The sequence below is a fragment of the Rhipicephalus sanguineus genome, chromosome 6 (genome assembly GCF_013339695.2).
Source record: "Rhipicephalus sanguineus isolate Rsan-2018 chromosome 6, BIME_Rsan_1.4, whole genome shotgun sequence".
In the NCBI taxonomy this organism is placed as follows: domain Eukaryota; kingdom Metazoa; phylum Arthropoda; class Arachnida; order Ixodida; family Ixodidae; genus Rhipicephalus; species Rhipicephalus sanguineus.
This window is the reverse complement of record NC_051181.1, coordinates 175,008,319-175,025,779: the sequence shown is the minus strand read 5'-3', so window position 1 is coordinate 175,025,779 and position 17,461 is coordinate 175,008,319. Positions and strand designations below refer to the sequence as shown.

The following is a 17,461-nucleotide window of genomic DNA, read 5'->3' as shown; positions in this document are numbered from 1 at the left end:
TCGCATTGCGGTTCAAAGAAATCCAAGACGAGTACGACACCCGTTTAATCCGTTCCGTAGTTCATCGTGTGCATGGATGATCGTGTGCGTTTCGTGTGCATGCTCGAGCATTGGCGTCGTTCGTATCTCGGATGAAAACCCGCAGACAGGAGTTGACAGCTTGCGTATTGCAAAGCTAAGAACGTGCGGCTCGGTGCTGGACCGAAACATGACGGACATTTCGACGCCCCGAGCCACAGCGCTCTTCGATCGCAGCATTTACTAGCTGTAGACGGGCGCACAGAAGTGGCCACGCGTCTGAGCCCGTCGTGAGAGCCGAAAGCATCAATCATGAAGAGCCGCTTCAGCACCGTCGACATCCTCGCGATGGTCGCCGAGCTGCAGAAGAGCGTCGTCGGCATGCGCGTCGTGCAGGTGTACGACGTGGACACCAAAACGTACTTGTTCAAGCTGAGCCGGCAGGAGGAGAAGGCCGTCCTGCTCATCGAGTCCGGCGTGCGGCTGCACACCACCGAGTTCGCGTGGCCCAAGAACCAGAGCCCGTCGGGCTTCGCCATGAAGCTGAGGAAGCACCTGAAGAACAAGCGCATCGAGCGGCTGGCGCAGCTGGGCGCCGACCGCGTCGTCGACCTGCAGTTCGGCACGGGCGAAGCGGCCTACCACGTCATCCTCGAGCTGTACGACCGGGGCAACGTGGTGCTCACCGACGGCGACTACCTCATCCTCAACATCCTGAGGCCCCGAGCGATGGGCAAGGACGAAGATGTGAAGCTCGTGGTTCGCGAGAAGTACCCCGTGCAGAGTGCGCTCGCCGAGCCGCCGTCGCTCGACGCCCAGCAGCTGTCCGAGGTGCTGGCGCAGGCGGCACAGGGCGACACGCTCCGCAAACTCCTCACGCCAAGGTATGCGGGATAGGGCGGCAGGTGTACTCTGCTTAGCACTCGGCCACGCCCTAGCAGCCTGCATAGCCCAAAAGATTCGGCTGGTGGCAGGATTCGTTGCGACGTAGAAGTCAGGCGAAACCTGAGCGAGCACGAGAGACGCAGATCATGGAGCGCTACATAAGGGGCACTCTTCAGAACGTAGGCACCAGCGTTGTACCAGCTACATCGTGAGCAGTCGAAACGGCAGTCATTTCAATACGCACGGCGTATGTGCAATACCAACCCACATAACATGTGTTTGCCATATGTGTACAGTGAAACTCAATTGCCACAAAGTGTGAATGTGCTTCGTAGTCACATTGGTGGCACCACATGGCAGTAAAGGGAACTTGTAGTCACTTAGAGCTGCAGTGCGTGTGATAACAGAATATTCACGTTACAATCATAGACACTTATATGCAAGCGACATTGGAAAGCCAATAGCAAGTTTATTTTTCGTACTGTGGGAAACACTAGTTACAACTTGATGTGGGCTAGTTGGTTCATAATTAGAACAAAGAAAGTAACAGCGCGAATGAAACAAGGACGACAACAGGAACGAAGACCACGGGACAAGCGCTGACTGCCAACTGAATGTTTTTTTCAAGAAAAACCAGCCTTTTATACATTCTCAGAATGAACATGCGCACAACAAACACTTGCTAATCACACTCTCATACTTTCTTTTAAGAAGTTTATTTCTCTCTCCGAGAGTAGAAGAGAGGGCGAACTGATACACTTATCACCTTCGTTATGGATCCAAGAGGCCTCTAAAATTTCCCTTTCCTTCTTACATTTTCCATTTCCTATAAATTTCGTTTTATCAAACATGGGAACACATGCACACTTCTTACAGTGGTCAACTAAATGACTGCCGTATCCATTTTTTACATTATTGCAGTGCTGACACGCGCGATCGTTGAAACATTGTCCAGTCTGACGTATATAAACTTTCCCACAACTCATGGGAATCAGATAAACCACATCACTCGTGCGTTCACTGAAGTGGGTTTTGTGTTTAGTGGAGCATGCGGGAGGCTTGTTTCTTGGTTTCATGCGTGCACATATCGAGGACAGCTTGCAAGGCGCACTGAAAAAAAAAGGCTAGTTTTTCTTGAAATAAACATTCAGTTGGCAGTCAGCGCTTGTCCCGTGGTCTTCGTTCCTTTTGTCGTTCTTGTTTCATTCGCGCTGTTACTTTCTTTGTTCTAACACTAGTTGTTTTGCATAGGGGAGAGCGGATTTGGTCAGGAAGAAAAAACACTCGACAAAAAAGACACTCACTTGCGACTGAGTTTATTGGAAAAAACTTCACACCAAGAAAGCTTATGCGCAAGCTCGTTCACAACGGACACTGTAAAAAAAAAATTGCCAAACTGCTGGGACATCCGGTAGCAGTATAAGATAGCTTGAAAGGGAGGACATATAATCAGTTTAAACATTTAACTGCTGTGAAGGAAGCTTGTTTCCTTCATCGTCAGATGCAGCGAAGGCACACTGATGCACGCGTCTGCCGCCATCTTAATCTGGTCCACCTCTAGAATCACACCTGCCCTTTGCCCGACGTCTGCCTTCTCGAAAAGCGCGGTGCAACCGCACTTCCTGCAGTGTGCAGGAAGGTGTGCCCTGTCATTTGGAACCTTCAGCATAGCCGAGTGCTCTCTTAGTCTACATTAGGACATCGACCCGTTTGGCGAATGTAAGCTTTGCCACAACTTAGTGGGATCTTGTAGATTACTTCCATAATAACCTTCTAGATTACTTCCGTAGCACAGAAAACAAAAGGCTTCTTATGCTTCTTTTCGCACACTGATTTCTCGGTTTGTTCACCAGCAAGAGCACACAAATGGGAAAGCTTAAAGGGAGCCGTGAAGACGAGGTTTACGCCATGCTTTGATCCTATCCTCTTGTGGTTGTATGAAATGGTGTGAATGTAGAACGTGATAACATACTTGTTAGGCCTCTGTCGTGAATCACAGGGTAAAGCACCAAGCTGCTTAATTAAGGTATGTCACCACCTTTTTGTAAACTTTTTTAAATCTTGACCTTTACAATTTTATTTTAAAAGGGGCTCATAAAGGATCATTTTAAATGATGTTCATGTGCAGAAAAGAGTGAAAAAAATCAGAATGGGATTTGTTATTGACAAAACATTGCTCAAACTCGGCCTTTACGCGAACAGTCATAACTTGAGAATGGAGCACCGGAATATCAATCTTTTTGGCACAAAGGTAGCCAACTTAACACACTGTGCAATGAACTAGGATGCTTGTCATTTGATGATTGGGAATCAAGTTACAGTAAAAATACCAGTGAAAACAGAAAAATTGGGGATCTTTTTCTGCAGTGCTTGAAATAAAGCATTTTTACATAAAAACTTACCAATCATTTTTATTGATCCTAGTTCATTGCACACGTCAGTAGTAAAAGAACGAGCATACAAAGCTTCATCGGAAAAGATTTCCTTATAAAGTTACAACTGTTTGCGCAACAAAAAAGTGCAAAAAATCAAGTTTTGAGAAAAACGAGTTTAAAGTTTTCCACTGCTTGTACAAACAGGATAATGATGCCCTAAACAGTTCAGATCCACCAGGCTCATAGCTAAGGCCCTCCTTAGATCGCATGAGCTCTTTTTTGGCTTTTGTTGCTGCCCATATTTTCATCCAGTATTGTTGTGCTTCGCCAGTCGACTGACGCTGGGCTTTCCTTACACAGTATTGGTCCCTAGTGTAGCATGCTACGATAGTGTGGTGCCCAGGCTCGATGCCTGCTTCTCTCAAAATAGCTGCTACACTTCTATTATCCTCATAAAAATGACAAACTGTGTAGCAATAACAGCAGTAGCATGAAGCACGCGCAAAATAAACAGAGACGCTCCTAGCTTCACGCGTCCCCCTTGTGGATATTTAAAGCAACGTTTGAAAAAACAAAGACTTACAAAGTTATCTTTAAATAAGTTTGTACTTATCAAACCAAAACATAACAGAAGAATTACATTAGCCGCTGGTGCTCACTAACTTATTAGTTTCTGTGGCCACACAACAGTAGTTTCGGTTTCGCAACCGTTCATCGCATGTTGGAAAATTGGCTATAACTTCGGAACTAAATGAGATACAAACATAATTCTTTCGGCAAAATATTTTTGAATGTTCGGGGATTCTTGGAATCTAAAAATTAAAAAATTTTTTTTTTGGAAAACAATGCGTTTTCAAGTGGGGTGAAATACCTTAAGCAGGGAAGATGCCACAGCAACAAGCCAGATGGAAGGGGAACCCGAGGCTAAAAGGCGTGAAATCTGGTTGTCGAAGCTATGGCTGACCTTATAAGTGCATGACTTGGTCAGAGTCAGAGCCGAGTTGAGACATGAGGAAGCAATCGCCCTTTTCACCAGTTTAGTATGAGATGAATCAAAGGGTAAAATGGTTTTCTTCGACCGCGGTTTATACTCCCAGCAAATGTGGTCATCACAATTGAAAAACAGGGCTAAACCTAAGAACTGGAGTGTGTCATTGTCAGAAAGTTTCGTCGTGAAAGATAATGAGGGCGAACACTGTTTGAAACAGTTCAAGACACTGTCAGCGGCTTCTGCATAGCTAGCATTGATGGGGACCGAGATGAAAACAATAAAATCGTTGACATATCTGCATACTTTTAAAACACGTGAATGGTTCAATCCTTGCTGAAGCATTCGGTCAAAATTGGCAAGACACACACGAGCCAATACAAATTCCTTTCTTCTGTATATAAGATCTATATATGCAAGATGTCGAACCAACTAGCCCAACAACTGACGATTTTGAACACTAGTTGTCTTTTTGCTCCACTTTAATTTCTTCACATTCATATCATAATTACTACATATAACATCCTCTATACTTTTCCTTGGCTTAATTGTCTGTTGGTTGTCATGTTGTTTCTAGGGAACACTGAAGGCATTCCAAACTGCATGCTGTGGAAAGTACATGTCAAGAGTCAAATGTAGCACGTGCAGTACACTGTCGTCTTTACGAAAGGGAACACGTGGACTGTGCTCTGTGGCGGCTGCCTACAGCTCCATCAACCGACGGCTAAAGAAAACACGTCCGCTTCTGGTGTCTGGCCGGTGGACAAGCGCTGCTAGATTACGCTCCCTTTCCACTCGCAAAAAGATTATGCTCCTTGTGCTCGCGCATTTTACATCACAGACAACATTAATTAATTTTTTTTACAAACATTAGAAACATTTTTTTGCTTCATGTGCCTTACAAAGCAAACTCTCCTTCGCTGTCATGTTGGCCAGGGTACTTTGATTGTGCTTGGTGTTATAGCATTGAGTGCGCATATACTAAACAACAGACTACTTTGTCTGCCAACTGGCCAGTACTATCCGGGTGAGTGGGATTCGGCATCAAAGCAAAATTTCCACAGAGTTCAGGGATACACTTTGGAAAAAGCAAACCACGATCAAACCTTCACCTGAATGCATTGCTCTCGCCTATGTGGCTCTACTTTAGATGAAGCGCTACTCACGTAAGCCAAGAGACAGAGACAGAACACATTTCAAACCGTGCTCGCGTATCACACTCGATTTGTTGGCATGCAGACGATGCGCTGCAGGCATCACCGGTTGCGCGAGCGGAGAGGGATCGTAATCTAGCAGGAATTGTCCACCCGTCGTGGCTTATTATTTTGTTTGTCGATAGATGACACCAAATCGGGCATGCCCTCTTTATCTGTCGGTTGATGGCGCTGCAGGCAGGCAGCACAGAGCGCGAGCCACGTGCTCTTGTGTTCCGTTTCATAAAGGACAACAGTGTACAATGCCTTATTCAAGGGGCCCTTTGCAGGACTACATTGGAAGCTTTTGTTGTGCATTGGAAATTGTCAAGTGCAGTTCTGGGTGTGTAATACAGCGAGTATTGTTTACAGGATTACTTACAGGTGAAGGGAGGATAAAATGAAGTGTTGCTAGATGATTATGCAAGGAAACATGCTACAAGGGTAGACACTTGGGCAAGTTGCTAGCAGTTCATGACAGCAAGAATGGTGGTATATTGGAAAAGGAAGGGGGCAGAAGACGAGAGAGAGTGCTGACTTTCAGCCTTTTTTATTCAGCAGAAGGGCGTAACATGTGCAGAAAATAACTAAGGCATGGGTTCAAATGCAGCTGCAGTGGTTGCATTTCGATCAGGGTGAAATGCAAAGAACCCCAGGTGGTCGAAATTAATGCCGAGTCTCCCACTGTGGCGTGCCTCAAATCATACCATGGTTTTGGCACATAGTTGATAGCTGCAGCACTTATTAGAATATGATAACTGAGCCAGTGAAACAGTGATGGGTCAAATAGAGCATGTGCCCAAGATATGCCTTATAACCCGGCCAGGTAATCATACTCGAGCCACGAAAGGGCAGTGGCAGGAAGTTCGTGCAGCTATCCTTGAGCTTGCAAATTTCTTTTGCTCCTGTAAATTCGCATTAACTAGGACCTATGCCTTGGCAATGCAGCACAATGGCCGAGAGGCGGGTTGCCGCCGCATTCGTGGCGCTGAATGCCAAGACGCCCCTGCACCGCGTTTTGGTGCTCGTGCGGGTGCCGATTGACACATCTGCCAGTTGGCGTACCAACTGCTCTCGTGAAGATTAGTCCCCTGGTCGAAACGTTGGCTCGAGTGATATTGCCCGTTTTTCTCATCGCTTCACGCCTCCATCTTCCCCTGAACTGCTGCAGTACTGGCTTAGCCACATTTGTTCACTCGCCAGCAGATGCCATTGTTTGTTGTTGGTTGGCAGCTCTTAGTAGGCTTTCTCGAGTGGGGCTACTTAAAGGGGGCCTGAAACACTTTTTCAGCGTTGTAAGAAAACACTGCCGATCGGTAGTCGAGGCTCCCGAGAACACGCTAGCGAAACGTTATAGCGCGGCACATGACCTGGAATTTACAATTGTTTCTCAAAGTCGACCAGAAATCGTTCCCTCTTTTCTGGACAAACGATGCCATGAACCCAAGGACCACAGCCATTGGCTGATTTGAACATCGTGAGCTGCATAGTTGCCGTGGCTGCCGCGGGGTGCCACCAGGTGCCCGAGCGCGCGCTCGCGATCACACCGAAGGTAATTCGCAAGTTCGAAGAAAAAATGAAAAGAAAATGGTCAAGGCCATGACGCATGCTGACGAAGGGAAGCATCCTCTTGCCCCCTTGTCATCCCCCTCCCTGCCTAGCTTTTGGCAGGCTTGCTGGCACAAAAGGAGAGAGAAAGCGCTGGAAGCATGCCACAAATCCCTGTAGCTCCGCTCGTGCTTGACGGATTCTAAATGTTTTTGTGGCAGTCGATTCGTGAGGCAATGGGCTCTTTTGTTGAAGCCATTCGATGATTACTTGGAAAAGTGTTGCAGGGCCCCTTTAAGGCGGTGAAGGTCTCTATCGTGTGTGTATTCGCAACTGTGCAGCATGTTGCAAATGGTGCCGTGCAGCACTGAGTGAGCCACTCTTCATGTTAACCACACATTTGATGTTCGACGTATTTGCAACTTTTATTGTGCCGTGCACTGTCAAGTGGGAAGGTCTCTGGACTTTCCTTTCTATGACACAGAGTGGTTCAAACATCTATTCACTTCTTACAGTTTGCTATATGCAGGACTAGAACGTTTGCTTGCGGTAACACTGAGCATACCGTATGATTATGATCGTGATAAAATTAACGTGCTCGTTCTGCGCAAGTTCCAGGGTAGCAGTAATTTTTATCCACCATATTCCTTGGTTAAAGGACCCCTGACACCAAAATTGAAACCTCGAGATCTTTGTGTTGTTTGACTTTCCTGTATACAGGGGCACATCTGACCGATTATTAGTGATGAACGTTGCCTTTAAGATATCTTAATTTGGTTTTAAAGTAAGCGTGAGTGCTCACTTGAGTTGGCTGCACCTTGCAACATCCTGGTATGACGTAGATAGAGGCCCCGTGTGACGTTCCACGAGTAAAGCAAGTATTGTGGACGTCACAGAAGGTTTGCGGGGCGCACGTGCACAATACGACGACTGGCACCTGGCGAGGCCTATTGTTCCGCACCCCTCTGGCTCTGTTGTCGGGCTGCTCTGGAGGTAGTTTTCGTGAGGGGACATGCGCTTAACAGGTTTAACCCATACTGAGGCACCCACATACTTTCAATCTCTACCGCGCGCAGGGCCCTGATTTGAAAACCGCGCTGTCAACGTCACCACAGCTTGAGTGCACGTGGTCTTTGACGCTCCCCCGCGTGAGGCGCCAGTTTCTTGTGGTTTTTAGGCGGTCATTTTGAAGTGATGCTAAAATGGTCACAATTAACTACGCTAGAATTAGTTGTACGATACGCTAGAGCATTTACGATTTAATTTAGAGATTAGCAGACACAAAGCTACAAATGACAGCAAAAAAGTCACCAACAAAAATTTCGCTGTCAGGGGTCCTTTAAGGCTCTAGTGGGATGGGCATTGCAGAACATTCGTGGCTTAAATAGCATGGCATGTAGTTAAGTAGTATGGCACAGGTTGTTGCCACTGTTAGCGATGCATTCACTATCTGAAATCACGAAAAGTTATAAGTAGCCGCCGTGGTGGTCTAGTGGTGGCCAACTGCCGGTCGACTGCCGATGGCCGACCGCCGACCTGCAGGTCAGGGGATCAAATCCCGGCCGTGGCGGCCGCATTTTCGATGGAGGCGAAAATGCCCGAGACTTGTGTACTTAGATTTAGGTGCACGCTAAAGAACCCCAGGTGGTCGAAATTGCCGGAGCCCTCCACTACGGTGCCTCTCATAATCGTACGGTGTCTTTGGAACGTTAAATCATAAAAATTATATATATTATTATTATATAGAAAGTGATAAGATCCATGTAGATGCTTTCAGGTGGTGAAAAGGCTAAATGCGAGTATTTCAGCAAACACACACAAGCGCTTGGCAATTACTGGTACTTGGCTCCATTAAACGTGCTTAGCATAGGTGTGATTAGGGGCTGCCGCCATCCCTAATCGGCTCGGGTCACGGAGTCTGCTCCGTACCTTTACTCATTCGGTCTTGTCCTGTCATTGTTTAACGTGCAGGGTTATGGCCATGCAGGTTTTTTGACGTTCATGGTGTCCGAGGGCCCCTGATGTGGCATTCTAAGAACTGTTTAAGAAAGAGAAATTGACAAACCCCCCGTTTGTAGCGCGAAACCACAAGGAAATCCACATGGATTTCTCAGAAAGAAAGCTTTTTAGTTGCTGAAAAATTTGTCCTTGTCTGGAGACCGAACCCGGGCCAACGCCTTTCCGGAGTGGTTGCTCTACCAATTGAGCTAACCAGGAAGCAGTCAGTTTTCCTTTCTTGACCCTTCCGCCACTTTGCGGAATTCCACAGAACCGATTTGCAGTAAGCACTGTTCAGTTCCAGACTACCCCTGAAAGCCAAAAGGCAGGCCATTGTGAGCAGCACGTCATCACTTCATTTTCAATTTTGCATCCATTGTGAAACTTGTTTTTTTTTTTCCTTTCGGACTCGGTCAATAGGTGGGGAGCAAGGCGCTGCGGTAAAACTTGGCTCCCCCTGATGGAGAACCCTGTGCATGCCTGTGGTGTTCAGGACTTTTAAATATGGCTATTTAACATCAGACTGAAGAGTGCCAAGCTTATCATGGCTATGCAGAGATATTACTCAGTCAGCAGCAAATAGAAACCTACCTAAAGATACAATAGGAAGAAATTTGTCAAGATTTAGCGGGAACAAATAAGATTAGTAATTCTGACTGTCAGCTGCATTGAGTTGAATATGTTTTAGACGCCTGTCACACGGGCACTTGAATGTCTTTTAGAGGGCCCTGCAACACTTTTTCGGTATGGTCAGAAAACGCTGCTTATCGGTAGTCGCTCCTGAGAACACGCGAGCCAAACATTATAGCGCAGCACGCGGCCTGGGATTTACAATAAATTCTCAGTCAGCTAAAAGTCGCTTCCTCTTCTCTCGACAAATGAAACTATTGACTCAAAATTACTACGTCACTGACACAAGCTCCACGCCATTGGCTGATTTGAACATGGCGCGCCCTAGTTACTGCAGCCGCTGCAGGAAGCTGTCGCTTGCCAAGGCGCGCGCGCAATCGCACTGAAAGTATGCCGCGCGTTCAAAGAAAGAAAAAAAGAAAAAGTGTTCAAGGTCATGAGGCGCGCGTGATGTACCTTCTTCCCCCGTGCCATCGCCCCCTGCTTAGCTTCCAGCGCTTTCGTCTGGCTGAGAGAAGAGAGAAAACAATTACAGAGTGCGACAAATCTTTGTAACTCCACTCGTACTGCAAACTACAGTGGTCAGAAGGGGACACTTAGAATTTATATATCAAGATACATAATTTTATTTTGACTGGCTCCAGTTTGAAAGCTAGTGCCACGCTTTCAGTAGCATGTCTGGAAGAAAGCACTAAAAAGAGATCAATGGTTCCGTGTGCCTGTGAAGTAACGCCTCTTCATTAAAAAGTCTTTCAACTTTGTAAAAGACCGCTTACGTAAAAGAGTTCTTGCGTGCTCATGTGACAGTGGTATTACATTCAGTCCGCCGTATTCGCCGCGAGATCGGGCTACAGGTGGCAGCACCATCGCCGCACTAGTGTGGATAGGCGGTTGTCGGCGCGTATACAAATGTGCACAGCAGCGCTTCGTTGTGACCGATGTGACCCGATTTCCGGCAAACAAAATGCGTTGACTGCAGCTTTGAGGTAATATGTGCGCTCTTCACATATTTCATGCACGAAGCACGCCAAACGTTACAAGTACTTGTGAGAGAAGCGCATTCTGCTGACGAACGGGTTGCTCGCCTTCGGCGACAGTCGGCGTTTTCGCAATGGGTGACGTTTTCCTGTTGTTTTATTTGTACATGTTTAGCTTGTGTTCCACCTACTACGCAGTGCTGTATAGTGCGACTGAATTAACTATTTACTTCTTGTTCATTTGGATGCCCCTCAACAAAAAGAAAGCCCGTATTCCTGCACGTTGAGTTGAAATAGCACTTTGTGCACTGTGCGCTCAAATATTCATTTGCATTTCTTATTCAGTTCTCCATGAAATGTAGGACAGTTGATAGGTTTACTGAGGAAAGCCATGTGGCTGACAGTGCTTTAGCGCTACGGAGACATTTAACATGCACACGCTTGTTTTTATTCCACTAACAGTACACAAAGGTAACTGTATAGCACAGAAATTTCTTCGATTGATTACTTGCCCGACAGTAATGGAACAAAGGTCCGGTTATTTTACAGGACCAAAGTACGTTTTTTCATACGAATAATGTTCGCTGCCTTCCGTCAATCTAAACAACGCAACACAAACGCTCAAGATAACGTAAAGAAAACAAGATGTGGCTTCGCGTGAAATTACTACGACATAAATGTAAACTACACCGCTTGAATTAATTTTGACCATCAGCGCTCTTTAACGTGCACCTTAAAGGACCCCTGACAGCAAAATTTTTGTTGGTGACTTTTTTACTGTAATTTGTAGCTTTGGGTCTGGTAATCCCTAAGTTAAATCGTAAATGCTCCAGCGTATCGTATAACTAATTGTAGCGTAGTTAATTGTGACCATTTTAGCGTCACTTCAAAACGCCCGCCTAAAAACCACAAGAAACTAGCGACCCATGCGGGGAGCGTCAAAGACCACGTGCACTCAAGCTGTGGTGACGTAGAAAGCGCGGTTTTCAAATCGGGGCCCCGCGCGCGGTAGAGATTGAAAGTATGTGGGTGCCTCGGTATGGGTTAAACCTGTTAAGCGCGTGACCCCTCATGAAAACTACCTCGAGAGCAGCCCGACAACAAAGCGAGAGGGGTGCGGAACAATAGGCCTCGCCGGGTGCCAGTCGTCGAGAGAGTGAAAGCATGGCTGGCAGTCGGCTCCAAACACACTCAGAGATCGTCGACGTCATTGTTACTAGCGTATCGTCACTCAGGGTGATTTTTGTGCAATGTATCACACCGAACACGTAGCACTAGTGTCGATGTTGCAGGGCAGCCGATTTTTTTTTTTTTCTCCTACGCTGTTTGACATCGAATTAAAATAACTTCCACGCGATGGATGCCGTTCAAATTTGGCCAAGAAGACCTATGCATACCAAGCGATCGAATGATGGGCACATCTCGATCTTGAAATTTGATGTCAGTGCTCCTTTAATCTAAGTACACGGGTGTTTTTGTATAAATTTCGCCACAAGTTAAAATTGCGCAAGGCAACTCAGTTTTGCGATTTCGGTGTCATTTCATTTTCTGTTCTTTTTAGGGGACAATTTAAGTACCGAAGTGTCAGATGTGACTTAACAGAAATATTTCTCTCTAGTGAAACCAGGACCGTACACAACTAAAGCTCGTCGCATAACGTATAAACAACACCTAACCACAACGCTCAAGTACATGCGAGCCTTTTTTTTACCACCGCGCTGCTAAAAGGCTATATTCACATGAGATTTAATACTTCTCCTCTTTAGGGCAACGCCAAGTGCACTTTGCAATGCGCTTGAACCACAGAGCGGCACCTACACTGATATGACTCTCGTGAATGGAGGGTACGACGACCACACACAGCACTCTCGACAAGTGCACTCTCTGATCTTGTTACAGTATATATACAGCCGATCAAAGCCACATTCTTCTTTACATCGTGTTAGGCATACGTACGAGCGGTTAAAGTTGCACTAACGCAACGGAACAAACCGCCTTTTGAGGATCTGCATGACGTACGTGCACATGCAGACACAACGGGGCTGGCAGATGACGCATGGAGCAATCCACACTAGGCGCGGTTCAGCCAGAAGCCGCTAGGCGGCTACTCCGCTCGATCTCGTGGCCAATAGGAACCCTGTGCACTAAGTTTTGCATGACATGCTCTTGTATCATGAACATAAATTTGAAAATTAAAATGGGCAAACAACAAATGTTATTCAATTTACTGATTCAAAATAAGAGCAGATGATGGAAGTTGGCACACCCCTTTACGTTTCACTCATCCAGCAAGGTGGTTCGCTGCAACCAATTGAAAGGCGGCTTACATCTTGCTGTACCTTTCTGTACATTGTGGTTTTCGCATGGCAAGCCACTGCCACACCTCTTGACTTAGTCAACACTAAGGGTTACAGTAAACATGTGGGCTGTTATGCTGAAAGCTGAAAACTACAGCAACTTGAGCAGACAACAGAATGAGACAACAGAAAGTACAGTGAAATAGGGAGTTTTGCTCTTGATAAATAAACGGTTTTGCTGTGATGCAGCAATGCAAAGTGCAGTATATTGATGAAGACTGCATTTTGTGTAGGCCGTTAGGCAGCGATCCTTGTGTCAGTTGCACACAAAATGAAATTGGTAGAATGCACAAATTTGTGTCTTCTTCATAACTCCAACAAGCATAAAACGTGTTTCCATTTTTATATTCCTCAATGCGTGTACATTGTAAGCATGCACAATCTCTTCGTTATTCTGAACCAATCAATACCCCACAGCTTGAGGTGCCAGAAATTGTTTATTTACTATGCTGTGTACAGTGTGGGAACAGGTTTCAGGAGTAAATTAGGATATGAAATGCCGTGATTTTGCTGTGCTTTTACTGGTGCTAGTCGCCATCAAGTTTCCATATTAATTAAACAAACATACCATAAATACAGTGTACGTAGTTTGAAGCGCAGGGCCCCTTTCATAGGGTCAGGCTGTTGCCAAAGCAGCATGTACCTTTCATACACACCCTTTGGGGTGTCTTTGTATCATGCAACAATAGTTGTCATCTGCCTTGCTTGAGTTTTCTTTTTCAAAAACTGTGCGCTTGCTCATTTTCTGTCAAATATGCTATGTTGTGCTGATACCATGCAGATTATTTGAAGCCTGGATGTACTGGACGTGCAGAACTAAAGCTCAGAATGACTTGCAGGATAGACTTTGAAAACTGTTGTGTGACGAGAACATATCTGGGAGGATACAGCTGTTTTTGGGGTGCATCATCAGTGTTTCCTTCAGATGTCAAGGCCTATAAATCAAGCAGCCAAGTGAAGTAGCCACCCATGGTACTCTATAAGCACTTCCAAAAGGTATAAAAACACGCATTCAGGTGTTGGTTCATTAAAGATTTAGTGTAACTCAAGTGAAAGAAATAAGTCACTTGTGTCATGCAGGAGCCATCTTGTGGTGATGTAAGAATTACCTTCCATGAAAATGTCTCTTGAATATGAAGTGTTGCACTAAGAAAAATAGGGCTCTAATTGAAAAATCAACTTCGATTATTGCACTTATGCAGTGGAATTGGATGAAAGGCCAGGCATATCAAGGGCTTGCTGAAAAAGTTTAGTTAACTTGTAACTATGAGCAGAAGCGCTTTTCATTGACTTAATGCAAATAGAATCATAACAAAAGGGTGTTTTTACATTGCAGTGAAGCACTTAGTAATGCCTTTTTGGCAGGTGCATTGAGTAGAGTATGGTTAAGTTGCATTATGGTTGCAATACCTCCCTGACTCTGGCCACTGAAACATTCCTGTGAGCTTCTCTAGTGTTCTAAAAACTTGATTACATGGTTCTTTCTGCATATTCTTCATGATGTACCATTGCTTAGAAGTTTTATTGTCGACTCATTACACATCATTTTTATCTTTTTGCCCCAGGACTCTGTATGGTCCAGCCCTTCTTGAGCATGTGTTATTGGGCCATGGTCTCTCAGCCGGAGCCAAGATCAGCACACTTCCAGCTGAAGGACTTACCGAAAAAGTCTTGGAATGCTTGCACGATGCAGACACCATCATGGCTCGTGCCAAGACTGAGTCGTGTCAAGGTTACATCGTCCAGCGGATCGAGAAACGCATTCAGCCAGCCGAAGATGGAAGCACCGAAATCGCAACTTACCAGGAGTTCCACCCGTTCCTCTGGCACCAGCACAGCTCTGGAACGGGTGCCATTTCTACGATTGAGCTTCCATCATTCAGTGCCGCGGTCGATCAGTTCTTCTCGAGTGTTGAAATGCAGAAGATCACCCTACGTGCCCACCAACGTGAGAAAGAGGCACTCAAGAAATTGGAGAACATCCGCACAGACCACGAGAAAAGAATTCAGGCTCTTCAAGAGGTGCAACAAGCAGACGTTCGGAAAGCCGAGCTGATTGAAATGAATCTTGATTTAGTGGAACGTGCCCTGTGTGTTGTCCGCAGCGCTCTTGCCAACCAGATTGGCTGGGCTGAGATTACAGAGCTGCTCAAAGAAGCCCAAGAGCAAGGTGACCCCATGGCTCGTTCCATCCGCAAGCTCAAGCTCGAGACAAATCATTTTGAGATGCTCCTGAAAGACCCATATGACGAAGGAGAGGAAGCCCTTGTCGACATTGACATAGACCTCTCTGCATATGCTAACGCGCGCAAGTACTATGACCAGAAAAAGCATGCAGCGGGCAAGCAACAGAAGACAATAGAGTCGTCTGCAAAGGCGTACAAGTCGGCGGAAAAGAAGACGCGTGAGGCACTCAAGCAAGTAGCGCTGACCACCAACATTGCTAAAGCGCGAAAGGCATTCTGGTTTGAAAAGTTCTTCTGGTTCATCAGCTCGGAGGACTACTTGGTCGTGGGAGGTCGTGATGCGCAGCAGAATGAGGCTATCGTGAAGAAGTACTTGCGGCCTGGCGACGTTTACGTGCACGCGGACCTCCACGGTGCTAGCAGCATCGTCATCAAAAACCCATCGGGAGCACCCGTACCACCTAAGACCTTGAACGAGGCTGGAACCATGGCCATCTGCTACAGTGCGGCCTGGGACGCCAAAGTTGTGACCAGTGCCTGGTGGGTGCATCACCACCAGGTTTCTAAGACAGCACCGACAGGACAGTACCTCACTCCGGGGGCCTTCATGATTCGTGGCAAGAAAAACTACCTGCCCCCTTCCTATCTCATTATGGGCTTTGGCTTTCTGTACAAGCTGGATGACGAGAGCATTGAGAGGCACCGGGGAGAGCGCAAAGTGCGTGTGGCCGAGGATGAAACGGAGGCCAGCACGGAGCCGCCGGAAGAAGGACCAGAGTTAGAAATGTCTGACGAGTCCGACTCCGAGAAGGGTAGCGCCAAGGGCGACGGTGATGCGGACAGTACGAAAGCTGATGCCGAGCTGTTCCCCGACACGGTTGTGAAGCTTCCTCACGAGCTAGAGACAGCAATGACGGAGCATGACGATCATGACGCAGCGGAAGAGATTGTTTATTCGCAGCCGACAAGAGGGCCGCAGGTCAGCCGCAAGCCACCACCAGCCAAGCCAAAGCCTCAGCCACCTCCGCAAGAAGTGCCGGCTGGTGCGAACGCTGAAAAGGCAAATAAGCCTAAGAGAGGGACACACGGTAAGTTGAAGAAGATCAAGGAAAAGTACAAGGACCAAGACGAAGACGAGCGTCGTCTACGCATGGAGATTCTTGCATCAGCTGGTGTGCCTAAAGAGACGAAGAGTCGCAAGCAGAAAAAAGGCAAGAAGGATGCTGGGCAGGTAGTCACTAGCAAAGGAAAGCAGCTACAGCCAAAAGCACAACATAAGCCATTGGCAAAGCCAGAGCAACCAGCTGGTACGGTAGATACGAATGATGCTGACAAGCCAGCAGCAGAAAATGCAGTTGAACAAGGATCAAAGCAGGAAGATGTAAAAGAGAAAGCAAGCCAGAAAGAGGGCAGCAACAAGGCTGCAGTGCCAGTAGAAGACGACGACCTGCAGGCTGATCCAGAAGAGGACGAAGATGAAGGCAGTGTTGGCGATGAGCAGCAGAGGCTTCTGGCTTCACTCACAGGTTGCCCAGTGGCTGAAGATGGTCTCTTGTTCGCTGTGCCTGTGTGTGCCCCCTATGCGGCCATCCAGAACTACAAGCACAAGGTGAAAGTAACGCCCGGCACTGGGCGGAGGGGAAAGGCGGCCAAGACGGCACTGTCGGTCTTCCTGCTGGACAAGAACACCAGTCCACGGGAACGGGACCTTCTGCGTGTGACCAAGGACCAAGACATCTCTCGAAACATACCTGGCAAAGTCAAACTCTCAGCGCCACACTTGCAGAAACGAAAGTGAGATGCATTGCTTCAGCTGCAGCAGTGCTTGACAGAGTTACTTGTGTACAGAGGTGAAAGTGTAATGGAAACGTTTTCTCTTTTTGAAGCATGATGTTTTGAATGATTGTGCATTGTTAGAGTGATGTATGGAGTGGAACACTAGGATTGAACAGTGACTGAGTGTTCAGAATAAACATGTTAGGTTAAACCAGTCTGGATGCAATCTCGCGTTTGCAGTTGTGGAAGTGTTCTTTCAAGTTGATGCTTGAACAAGTCATTAGGAGGAAGTGCTTTATTAAGGTGGTGCCCTTACAAAGCTTGTTTTGTGTTGCCAATGGCAGCAAGCTGGCTGTGCAGTGGAACCACAGCCATCTTTTCCAATCTTTTATATGTTTGTGCAATTTTGTGAAACGGCGAGTTGTGACTGGTACAGTTAGCAAGAAAGAATCTCTCATTTTCATAATCTTCTGCGTAGTTCATAGTTCAAGTGGAGTAGAGTGCATGTAGACATAATAAGTCTAATTAGT

The 17,461-nt window shown here is 46.5% G+C and overlaps 1 protein-coding gene across 1 annotated transcript; it reads left to right on the top strand.

Moving 5' to 3' along the window:
- Positions 1–56: 56 nt before the first annotated feature.
- Positions 57–17,145, top strand: LOC119397077 (ribosome quality control complex subunit NEMF). Its single transcript, XM_037664515.2, has 2 exons — positions 57–902; positions 14,535–17,145. The coding sequence occupies exons 1-2, from the start codon at positions 331–333 to the stop codon at positions 16,951–16,953; spliced, it is 2,991 nt and encodes a 996-aa protein (XP_037520443.1). The 5' UTR covers positions 57–330; the 3' UTR covers positions 16,954–17,145.
- The last annotated feature ends 316 nt before the right edge of the window (positions 17,146–17,461 follow it).